The sequence below is a fragment of the Colobus angolensis genome, unplaced genomic scaffold (genome assembly GCF_000951035.1).
Source record: "Colobus angolensis palliatus isolate OR3802 unplaced genomic scaffold, Cang.pa_1.0 Scaffold374, whole genome shotgun sequence".
NCBI lineage: Eukaryota > Metazoa > Chordata > Mammalia > Primates > Cercopithecidae > Colobus > Colobus angolensis.
In genome coordinates, this window is record NW_012117088.1 from 2,632,064 (window position 1) to 2,644,467 (window position 12,404).

The 12,404-nt window shown below is 35.5% G+C and overlaps 1 protein-coding gene across 1 annotated transcript in view; it reads left to right on the plus strand.

The window, feature by feature from the left end:
* MYCBP2 (MYC binding protein 2, E3 ubiquitin protein ligase) overlaps nucleotides 1-12,404 on the plus strand; it is a 282,186-nt gene that overhangs the window by 94,629 nt on the left and 175,153 nt on the right. The window contains exon 18 of the mRNA XM_011953854.1: nucleotides 7,767-7,874. Coding sequence (XP_011809244.1) covers nucleotides 7,767-7,874 — 108 coding nt within the window. The remainder of the gene's footprint in view (nucleotides 1-7,766; nucleotides 7,875-12,404) is intronic.

A 12,404-nucleotide genomic window follows, 5' to 3' on the forward strand; every position in this document is an offset into this window, starting at 1 on the left:
TATGTGGTCAATTTTGGAATAAGTGCGATGTGGTGCTGAGAAAAATGTATATTCTGTTGATTTGGGGTGGAGAGTTCTGTAGATGTCTATTAGGTCTACTTAGTGCAGAGCTGAGTTCAATTCCTGGATATCCTTGTTAACTTTCTGTCTCGTTGATCTGTTTAATCTTGACAGTGGGGTATTAAAGTCTCCATTATTATAGTGTGGGAGTCTAAATCTCTTCGTAGGTCTCGAAGGACTTGCTTTATGAATCTGGGTGCTCCTATATTGGGTGCATATATATTTAGGATAGTTAGCTCTTCTTGTTCAATTGATCCCTTTGCCATTATGTAATGGCCTTCTTTGTCTCTTTTGATCTTTGTTGGTTGAAAGTCTGTTTTATCAGAGCTTAGGATTGCAACCCCTGCCTTTTTTTGTTTTCCATTTGCTTGGTAGATCTTCCTCCATCCCTTTATTGTGAGCCTGTGTGTATCTCTGCACATGAGATGGGTCTCCTGAATGCAGCACACTGATGAGTCTTCTTTATCCAATTTGCCAGTCTGTGTCTTTTAATTGGAGCATTTAGCCCGTTTACATTTAAGGTTAATATTGTTATGTGTGAATTTGATCCTGTCATTATGATGTTAGTTGGTTATATAGCTCGTTAGTTGATGCAGTTTCTTCCTAGCATCGATGGTCTTTACAATTTGGCATGTTTTTGCAGTGGCTGGTACCAGTTGTTTCTTTCTATGTTTAGTGCTTCCTTCAGGAGCTCTTATAGGGCAGGCCTGGTGGTGACAAAAATCTCTCAGCATTTGCTTGTCTGTAAAGGATTTTATTTCTCCTTCACTTATGAAGCTTAGTTTGGCTAGATATGAAATTCTGGGTTGAAAATTCTTTTAAGAATTTTGAATGTTGGCTCCCACTCTCTTCTCACTTCTAGAGTTTCTGCTGGGAAATCTGCTGTTAGTCTGATGGGCTTCCCTTTGTCAGTAACCTGACCTTTCTCTCTGGCTGCCCTTAACATTTTTTCCTTCATTTCCACTTTGGTGAATCTGACAATGATGTGTCTTGGAGTTGCTCTTCTCGAGGAATATCTTTGTGGCATTCTCTGTATTTCCTGAATTTGAATGTTGAGCTACCTTGCTAGGTTGGGGAAGTTCTCCTGGATAATATCCTGAAGAGTGTTTTCCAACTTGTTTCCATTCTCCCCGTCACTTTCAGGTACACCAGTCAGACGTAGATTTGTTCTTTTCACATAGTCCCATATTTCTTGGAGGCTTTGTTCGTTTCATTTCACTCTTTTTTCTCTAAATTTCTCTTCTGGCTTCATTTCATTCAATTGATCTTCAATCACTGATACCCTTTCTTCCACTTGATCGAATCAGCTACTGAAGCTTGTGCATTCATCTTGTAGTTCTCGTGCCATAGTTTTCAGCTCCATCAGGTCATTTAAGGACTTCTCTATACTGGTTATTCTAGTTAGCCATTCATCTAATCTTTTTTCAAGGTTTTTGGCTTCTCTGCGATGGGTTCGAACTTCCTCCTTTAGCTAAGAGAAGTTTGATCATCTGAAGCCTTCTCTCAACTTGTCAAAGTCATTCTCCATCCAGCTTTGTTCCTTTGCTGGCAAGGAGCTGCGTTCCTTTGGAGGGGGTGAGGCGCTCTGATTTTTAGAATTTTCTGCTTTTCTGCTCTGCTTTTTCCCCATCTTTGTGGTTTTATCTACCTTTGGTCTTTGATGATGATGTCGTACAAATGGGGTTTTCGTGTGGATGTCCTTTCTGTTTGTTAGTTTTCCTTCTAATAGTCAGGACCTTCAGCTGCTGGTCTGTTGGAGTTTGCTGGAGGTCAACTCCAGACCCTGTTTGCCTGGGTATTAGCAGCAGAGGCTGCAGAACACCGAATATTGCTGAACAGCAAATGTTACTGCCTGATCGTTCCTCTAGAAGCTTCGTCTCAGATGGGTACCTGGCCTTGTGAGTTGTCAGCCTGCCCCTACTTGGGGGTGCCTCCTGGTTAGGCTATTCTGGGGCCAGGGACCCACTTGAGGAGGTAGTCTGTCTATTCTCAGATCTCAGACTCCGTGCTGGGAGAACCACTGTTCTCTTCAAAGTTGTCAAACAGGGACATTTAAGTCTGCAGAGGTTTCTGCTGTCTTTTCTTCAGCTATGCCCTGTCCCCAGAGGTGGAGTGTACAGAGGCAGGCAGGCCTCCTTGAGCTGCCATGGGCTCCCCCCAATTCGAGCTTCCAGGCTGCTTTGTTTACCTAGTTAAGCCTCAGCAGTGGCCAGTGCCCCTCCCCAGCCTCCCTGCCGCCATGCGGTTAGATCTCAGACTGCAGTGCTAGCAATGAGGGAGGCCCTGTGGGCCTGTGACCCTCCGAGCCAGGTGTGGGATATAGTCTTTTGGAGTGCAGTTTGCTGAGACCGTTGCAAAAGCACAATATTAGGGTAGGAGTGATCCAATTTTCCAGGTGCCCTCTGTCACCGCTTCCCTTGGCTAGGAGAGGGAATTCCCTGACCCCTTGCACTTCCCGGGTGAGGCAGTGCCTTGCCCTGCTTCCTCTCACGCTCGGTGGGCTGCACCCACTGTTCTGCCTCCACTGTCTGACAAGCCCCAGTGAGATGAGCCCGATGCCTCAGTTGGAAATGCAAAAATCACCCCTCTTCTGCGTCACTCGAGCTGGGAGCTGTAGACTGGAGCTGTTCCTATTCAGCCAGCTTGGAACTGCCCCCCTAGAAACAAATTTATTAAAGCCTCTTATTTCAAAGTGATTGAGTTGATGTTGCTATTAATTTTTGTTTGTTTGTTTGTTTTGTTTTGTTTTGAGACAGAGTCTTGCTCTGTTCTCCAGGCTGGAGTGCAGTGGCGCGATCTTGGTTCATTACAACCTCCACCTCCCAGGTTCACGCTATTCTCCTTCCTCAGCCTTGCGAGTAGCTGGGACTACAGGCGCCCTCCACCACGCCTGGCTGATTTTTTGTATTTTTAGTAGAGATGGAGTTTCACCGTGTTAGCCAGGATGGTCTCAATCTCCTGACCTTGTGATCCGCCGGCCTCAGCCTCCCAAAGTGCTGCTTTACTGGCCTAAGCCACTGCACCCGGCATGTTGCTATTACTTTTTAAGCCCTTAAAAACATTATGGTTTTCTTGATTTGATACATCACATCCAAAATTAGCTGATATTCCAGTAACACTTAAAAGTCTCTTTTTAAATTAAAATATTATATGAATCATTTCAAGAATATAAGTAAGAAAAAGTAGATCAGTATAACCCTTTATACAAAAAGAACCGTTAGCAGAATTTTAGTGTAATTTCTTACACTTTTTTACTTATTTTATATAATTTCATACTACAATAGATATTGATGTCCTGTTTGTATTCTCTTTAATATTATATCATAAAAGTTTTTTTGTGTTTTATTGCAAATACCATATTAAAGTAATACAGGAATTTAGGTCAAGGTTTTGCATAAACCTATTCCTTAATTCAATTATTGTTTTTATTTCATTGTCATCTTCTAATCAAGTTTTACTTATTTCTTGTTATATCATTGACTGAATTTTGTTTTATGTTTTTGTTTAGTGTTATAATACATATATTTTTATATTTTGCTAGTATTTTACCCTCAGCTTCCCATTTCCATCCCCCCAAAAAGTAAATGTTAATAGTCTAATATCTTACTCTATTAAAATATAATCATGTGTAGAGACTTATACATACGTGAAAGTGTAGGCATATGTTTATTTACGGAAGTATTATTATATATACATTTGGAGCATCTTTTTCTCATTTTACAATACAAGAAGAACACACTGTAGGTCAGTAAGTGTGGATCTACCACATTCTATGCAATAACGACCTGATATCATAATACGGCTATACCATAGTTTATGTGACCATTTTTTATTGATAGGCATTCAGGTTATTGTAGGTTTTTGTGGGTTTTACTGTAATAAATATTCTTAAACTTAGAGCTACATATTAGTGTTTATATAGCAGAGCTTTCCCGAAATAGAATGTATGGGGCAGAGAGTATAACTATCTTAAATTTTAACAGATAATTCACATTGTTTTAAAAATGTTACAGGAATTTATACTCCCTAGACTGATGTATAGGAGTAGTGTTTTCCTCTAGCATAACCTGTATTCGTTATTCTTTTATTTATTATTATTATTTTTTTTTGTAGAGCAGAGTCTTGATATGTTGCCCAGCCTGGCCTCGAACAACTGGGCCCAAGTGATCCTTGTGCCTCAGCCTCCTGAGTAGCTAGGACTGTACAGGTGTGTGCAGCCACACCTGGGTTTAGTTACTCTTTTTAATTCTTGGAAAACAATGGTGAACAATGTTATCTCATTGTTAATTTAACACAAAATCATATTCTGTGTAAAATTATTTCATAAATCTCATTTTAATGGCTGCATATTATTCCACTGAGTAGATGTATTAGAATTTTTAATTAATTACTTTCATTTGGGTATTTTTAAATGCTTGCTATAATGAATAAAGTTGTAGTAAACACCTTTGAGGTGAAATCCTTTAAAAATATTTTAGAGTTTTCTTTAGGATAGATTCCTAGTGTGCAGTTACTAGGTCAAAGGATAATAATTTTTAAGATCCTGAAATGTATCACCGAGAGCTTTCTGAAAGGCTTGTACTATTTAACACCACCACTTCTTCCATGCTTTCTGCCTGTGTGCCTACAGATGAACTCTGAATTACCCATTGTCTACACATGAGTGTAGCTTCTATTCTAAACCTGGTTATCTCATACCCCTATTTTATTCACTTCTCTCCCAATGAAAGAAAGAAGTCACTGAGTTCTATTTATTCAGCCTTCTTAATTCTTTAATAGCTTTTTAATATCTACTTTTCAGAATTTTGCTGTTTCCTTAGCTGAGGCTGCTTCTCTTCTTTGCCTGAATGACAGCAAAAAGCCTTTTAACTGGCCTTACCTCCACTCTTATCATCTTCTAAGCCATTAGCCACCTTCTTTCCAAAATATTCATTCTGCAATACAGATCAGATCAGTAGCACTTCTCTGTTTAAAACCAAAAGGCTATTCATAGTCCTTAGGATGAAGGGTACACTTTTATCTCTACAGCCTCATCTCTCTCTATTCTCATTTCTTTTCCCTATCCCCTCTTTTTTCCCCCCTATCTCTGAACCTTTGTGCTGCTTACTACCTCCTTTATTTGACCTCATCTTATGTGGTGGTTTCTTTTATCTCTATACTGTCTACCTTCCGACCTTCAAGTTTTGTTGGCTCCTCCTCCAGTTTGTGTGCCGCCTTTAGTCATAGCACACTGTCATAATTTCTTGTTTAGTTGTGTATAAACCCTCCTTCCCCTCATTAGAATGTGAGCTTCTTGAAGCAGAGGTTGTATCTTGTTTATCAAGGGTTCCCAGAACTTCACATGGTACCTGTTAGTACCGTGATTTGTAGTATGTCTTTGTTTGACTAATTGAAAGCAGTTTAGGGACTTATCATCTCTAGAATGAAGTTTTATGGTATAAAAAGGTTTTAATTATCTGCTTTTTTGGATGCCTTTCCAAACAAAGTTCCCAAGACTTTTGCTCCTTCACATATACTCTGTAAAAGTCAGCTATGTGTGTTTTTAATGACTATACAATACTATTTAACATCTTTACGCTTTTATAAAATCCTAATTTATATCCTATTCCTTTTAACTGGAATGCCCTCCCTTCCTTGCCTTTTCTCTTGTTAAACTTTTTGTCATTCTTTGAAACCTCGCTGATTGTCCTGAGTTTATTTAACATCTTTTCATCCTTCAGGATGTAGTGTGTATAGATTTCTTTTATAGCATTTATTGTAATATTTCATAGCTTGTGTTTTTCTGTTTTTTTTTCCCCTAGTGGACTGAGTTCCGATGAGAGCTATATCTTTGTCATTATATTCATTTCACCTAGTGTCTGCTAAATAAAAGATTATCAGGAAATTTGGTGAATAAATTAGTGACTCAGCTATATTTGAAGAAACATTATTTTAGCCCATGGGATACAATATTATTTTAGAGCCTGATTGCTTTAATTTTTAGACATGATTGCCCCTGGGCCTTTTTGATTTATAAATCAAAAGATTCTAAAAAGATTGAATTTAACAAGGCACTAAATGGGTGTGGGTGTAATGTATTTTCATGAGGAGAAACAATATTGTAGACAGACCATAGAAATCAGAAAATGGTAATATAACAATATTATTACCTTAATATCTATAACTTTTTTATATAGTTGAAAAATACTTTTTATAGTAATTTACATGTCTGCTTTGTAACAGTTGAGAAATAATGCATGTTAAGAAAATAAGACATTTTGTTCATATTTGAAATATCAATTTTATTACATTTTAGAAATGGAACTCAGTTTACATAACCTTAGCTTGAAAATAATTGGTACTGCATTACTGGGAAATAACTTACTCTTCGGTTAACATTAAATTAGCATGTTTCTATCTGTAGTAGTCATAGAATATGTTATTCATGGTTTTTCATACAATTTGAGGTATTTGCATTCTTGTTTATATCTGGAAACATAATTGAAATATGGCTCCTTTACCCACTTGTACATTTAATTTAGGGTACTTTGGTATTGAATTTGACATTTATGAAATTTTATTAGAGGGCAATAGGCTTAATTTGTCCCATCATTAGAAGAATTAATTAAACTGAAGATCAGTAGGGAATCATGAAAAAACTTGTTTTAATTAAAAATGTTTATTGCTTATATAGTGTCATAATTCCTGTTTCAGTTAATGGTAACCTGTCAAATTTAGAGTGTTTTCAAATTTGAAGACATTTTTGATGTTGTTAAAACTCAAGGAAACTTAGTTCTGCTGTATAAGAAAAAAACTAAAATTTTAAGTTATAACTTAAGTTTATTTTTCTTTTCAAGGTAAATGTTAATGGGAAAAGTGATTTATTTTATTTTATTAAAATAAATTTGGCTGTAGATTTTTTACTTAAATACCATATAAGTGGAAAGAACTATAACCTGTGTGGGTATGTATTTGTATATGTATATATATGTACCTAGTGGCATTTTAGAAGAAATGATTTAATGAAAAATGTTTCCAAAATGTTATTTGGGTTAAGTGCCCCCTTTACTATCAATATGAAGCCCAGGCTCCTTCCTTTCTGTCTCTCTCTTGTTCTCTCTCTGTGTGTGTGTGTGTGTGTATACATATATCTATATGCAGAATATAGACATTTTTGTTTTGTTTTTGATCATCTGGTTTTCTTAACCTCTATGATGTGTAGTAAACTTGGTAACATTTTTATTTTGGTTTTGTAGCAAGATTAATACAAATATTAAACCTGGAAGACCTTGTTAAAACGTAATGGTTAATTTAAAAATTAGTGTTTATGTTTCAGTGGGAAAGATATTTGTCTTCAGTGAACACATGGCTTACTGACTGTGAATATATATGATATTAAAAAGTATTTGTAAGATAATTTGATTGATTTAAATTGAACTTCTCCATTATCTATTTGAGACTAGTAGTAACTACTCAATAATTTTATAAGTATAGAAGATGGGATTTGTACTTTATAAATTATATTTAAGGTATTAACTTTTATGTGAAATGGTGAGTAGGTTATGGGTGGGGGTGGGGAGCTGGAGTGGGGAAATTGGAAGAAAAGTATAATGTCCAAAACCATTAAGAATAAATTTTTATGCTTTTTAGTTTGAATTATTTTTTGTTCATTATAGTGTTTTCATTTTGTGAGTTTTTCTATGCATATACAAAATGTTTCTCCTCAGGCCCCCTTGTATTTGCTGGTCCTATTTTTATGAACCATCGAGAACAGGCTCTAGCCAGACTCAGATCCCATCCAGCACAGCTAAAGCATAAACGGGACAAGCACAAAGGTATTTGGTCTTCCTTATCACCTAGGTGGGATACTTTCCCAATTTCTTCCACTTATTTGAATTTTGTCTCTGGGAAAATGCACAAACCTGATTCTTCTACTTTGCTTCTATCATTATGATGTAGCCTGAGGAGAAAGAACATGCTGAAAGTGGTACCATTTGTCAGTGACTGTCATGCTTCTTGTTTCATTTTTTGTTGTTGTTAGCTTTCATAAAGGAGACATTTTACAGTATATATTTTTTCCATTTCTTTTCAAATTTCAAAAAATTAAGGGAAGGTGGAAAAAATTATTGCTTTCTGTCTTACATCCTTTGTTATTTGCTCTTTAATGACTGATCTGGCCTTTTACAATTCTTTTTTGAATGCTGTTTATATGCTTTAGGATGAATAATATTACTAAATTCAGTATATTAAATGATGATAGTAAGACTGCCATTACACTTTTCCACTGTTTATTAATTAAGTTTACATATACAACAAATGAATATACAAATATTTGATGGTTGTGGGTTAGAGATAAGTGCAAGCAAAGCACAAATCATGAAGACTTTCTCTAGTCCCTGGCATTGGTCAGAAGGCTCTCCTAGTCTGTGAGGAAGTAGGAATCTAGCTCGGTATTGTTCTTTGAGATCTCAGAGTTCTGGGTTAATTAAATATATTCTTAAAGCATGCTTATTTTCTTATAAACCACAAATTATGGGTCAGCTAAGATCAGGAAAGAATTTAATACGAGGAATTTATAAATTTATATAAAATGTTTGCCTTGTATCCTGGCCTTTGAACCAGTGCTCTTCCTTGGCTAACACAACTGAAAATTGCTATTTTCTTAAATGCCTAAGATAGGTCCTGCAAAATAGAATAAGAAGTTTTAAAACATGCTTTCCATGTGGACAAATTAATCATATTAATATTTGGATCCTTTTCTTTTTTTTTTTTTTTGCTGCAAAACTGTCATAGTGTAATTTAAAAAAATTTTCTTAGGCAATGTAGTTTAATCAACTTAATTTTGATCTGCCTCTTTCAGTCTGTCAGTTTGCCACTCAAAACAAAAACATAAAATAGACAAAACTCATCTTTAGTAAAGGTGTAAATAGAGCACAACTTAAGATATACTCTGCAGAAATAAAAATAGTGTTTTAAATCTAATGCAATTAACCACAGTAAAATTTGTGACTGCTTTATTTACTGAGTGCTTTAACAATGCCATAAATATTTAAGGAATTTTCAACCTGAGACAGCTGATTCCAAAAAGAAAAGATATATATAATGAGTAATATTTGGAGTATGCAATGAAATTGTTATTGCCAGAATGTCTGATCTCTTATGATTTCTACTATGTCACAATTAGAACGGATTTTTTTCGATTTCTTTCTCCCTGCAAATATATGAAAGTGAAGTTTTCCCAATAGTTTACCTGAGGTTAAATATTCACATTTCATGAAACAGTTTAAAACCTTTTCAGCTCCATGTGAGTATCTCATGGACAAGTATCTTTATTCTTTCCAGATTTTTAAATGAAATGTTAAATGAAGACCAAGGTTACAAATTTAAAGCAGACTTTTCCCAATGTCACATAATGATTGGCTGTAAAAATTATTCAGTGAGGCTGGACACAGTGGCGCACGCCTGTAATCGCATTATTCAGTGAGGCTGGGCACAGTGGCGCATGCCTGTAATCGCAGCACTTCGGAAGGCTGAGAGGGGTGGATCACTTGAGGTCAGGAGTTCGAGACCAGCCTGGCTAACATGGCGAAACCCCATCTGTACTAAAAATACAAATAATAGTAATAATAATAATAATAATAAGCCCAGTGTGGTGGCACATGCCTGTAATTCTAGCTACTCAGGAAGCTGAGGCACGCGCACAATAATCACTTGAACCTGGGAGGCAGACGTTGCAGTGAAAAAACAAATTGTTCAATGATAGCTAGCCTTAAAGTTTGTTTGTCAGGGGGTTACTTTATAACAAGTTTCTTTGTGTACTTGTGGCAACCACTCTGTGAGGACCTACTTTGTAATATCACAGTGTAGGACCAGTTTTACTGGATTTTAGGGTTTTAAAGAGTGAGATAGTTTTCTCTTGTTACTCCACAAATACATTTACAATGCAAATAATAATTTATCAATTGGTACCCTGGTTTTTTTTGTAAAGAGTATTAATTTACTGCTCACTAATTTCCCTCCAGCCACTAACCATTTACACTCACTGTCTTGTCATTTAATTCTCTTTCCATTCACTGCTTTTACTTTTACGGCATGTCGAACATCCCTAATTTGAAAATTCTAAATGCTCCAAGATCTGAGCACCAACAGGAAGCCCCCAAGTGGGAAATTCCACACCTGACCTCCTGTGACGGGTTGCAGCCTCAGCACACAGCTTATTCAGTGTCCTTAAGTAAAAACAATCCTCTCAGCCCTCTTCAGCTGTGATAAAGCTTTTCCATGCACGGCATGATGGTGACACCAATCACAGTTTGTCTACATGGGTGGTGGGAAGTACCTTTGCTTTCTGATAGTGCAGGGTATACAAATTTTCTTGCACCAAATTATTTAAAATATTGCATAAAATTATCTTCCAGCTATGTGAGTAATGTGTATATGAAATATCAATGAATTTCACATTTAGACTTGGGTCCCATCCCCAAGATACCTCATTACATATGTGCAAATATTCCAAAATTTGAAAAAAGTCAAAAATCCAAAACACTTCTGATCCCAAGCTTTTCAAATAAGGGATGCTCAACCTTTACATATTTTCATAGTCTTGATAAATATTTTTTCGACATTGATTTTTCTCTTCACTTTACCCAGTTTATCTTCTAGTTTATCTACTGATAAAGTAGAAGTTTATGGTATTAATTGTTATATTCTGTCTTACATTTAATTATGTTGGTACAAATTATAGGATGATAGTAGTTAAAATTTTTTTAGACTGTGACTTTTTTGTGATAGCGTATGGAGAGTAAGAACTGTGGATTTGTTGTTAACAGGGCTGAGTTCTAAGATGGAAAGTTGGAGAACTTCTGGGTGATTGGAGAAAATTCAGAGGAGGTCACAGAATTCATCCTATACAGGCAGATATTGACTAAAGGCAAAATAGAGTATATAGACTGAATCAATAAGTACAATTCCATATGAAATACACTAAATTATTCTAAAATGCACCCATAAACTATATTTGAAACAGAATTAACATTTGTTTCAGCTATTCAGTACCTCACATAGAAAAATATGTTAATCGTATACATAGTTAGGAACATCTGAATTGTTTTAGAGATAGTCCTAAAATCTATTTTAAAATGACAGATGTGAAAATCTGAAGACACGCTGATAAACATCCGAGTCTATTTTGTACTTACTTTCTGTTTGGAAATGTTACAGTATGATTAAAATATCATAGCCTTTGGAATTAGGCTTCAGTTTTATTTCTGATTTTGTTATTTACTAGATGGCTGTGCAAAATGTCTTAATCTCTTTGGCTTCAGTTTTCTTATTTAAAAAACAATAGCAGTAATTCTTAACTGATTGTGTTGCTATGAAGATTAAAATATGTGTATAGTCTTTGCACACACACATATGTAGTCTTTGCACATATAAATCCTCCATGAATGTTAGCTTTAATATTTTTAAATGAATTATTTGTTTTCTCTTTCAGAATTATCTTAAAGTACAATATTTGAGATTTATGAAATGCATAGTTTATTTTTACAAAAGATTTAAGGTTTCAACCATTTGGTGGTGGTAAAATGCATGAGCCTTATTTATGATTAAACTCCAAATTCGTTGTGCCATTTATGATTTTGGGCTGGTTACTTAACCCCTTAACCCTTCAAGCCTTATTTTTTTCATCTGTAAAATGGACAAAGAATGCCTGTACCATCAGATTGCTTTATTCATTAAAGAAAGCAACAATAGTAAATACTGATTGAGCACTTTTCATGTAGTATTTTATTTAATTCTCATGGGACCCTGATGAGTTACATGTCATTGTTACTATATTATAGATAGGCAACTAGGACCTAAAGGTCCAGTGTCCATTTGTCATACAGCCAGCAAATGGTAGAGCCAAGATTCCAATCCACATTCTTAGGTTCCAATACCCCCAAGCACTCATCCACTGTGGTATTTGTTTACAGTGTTCAGTTAGCACACAGCAAGTGCTTAGTAAATTGCAACTACTTTTGTCCTTGCTGATTTGTTTTAATGATTTTACTCAAAGTACTCACTGTGTTCTGTAGTAGTTTCTGTTATATGCATAACTGTAGGATTACCATCCATAAGTATAGATTTCAGTAAAAATTAAAATTAGAAGTTAGAGTTCCTTAGATACTGAACTCTCTTTTTTCTCTGTATATACAAATATGTGTATATAATTATATATAATGTGTACATACATACAATATTTTAGTTACATAGTTGCTAAGGCTTTGTAGCTACTGTAGTTTCAATGTTACATGGTACACACACACACACACAACATATTCATCTTAGGGAAAATACAGATGTGCTCATACTTAAATGGCCAATTA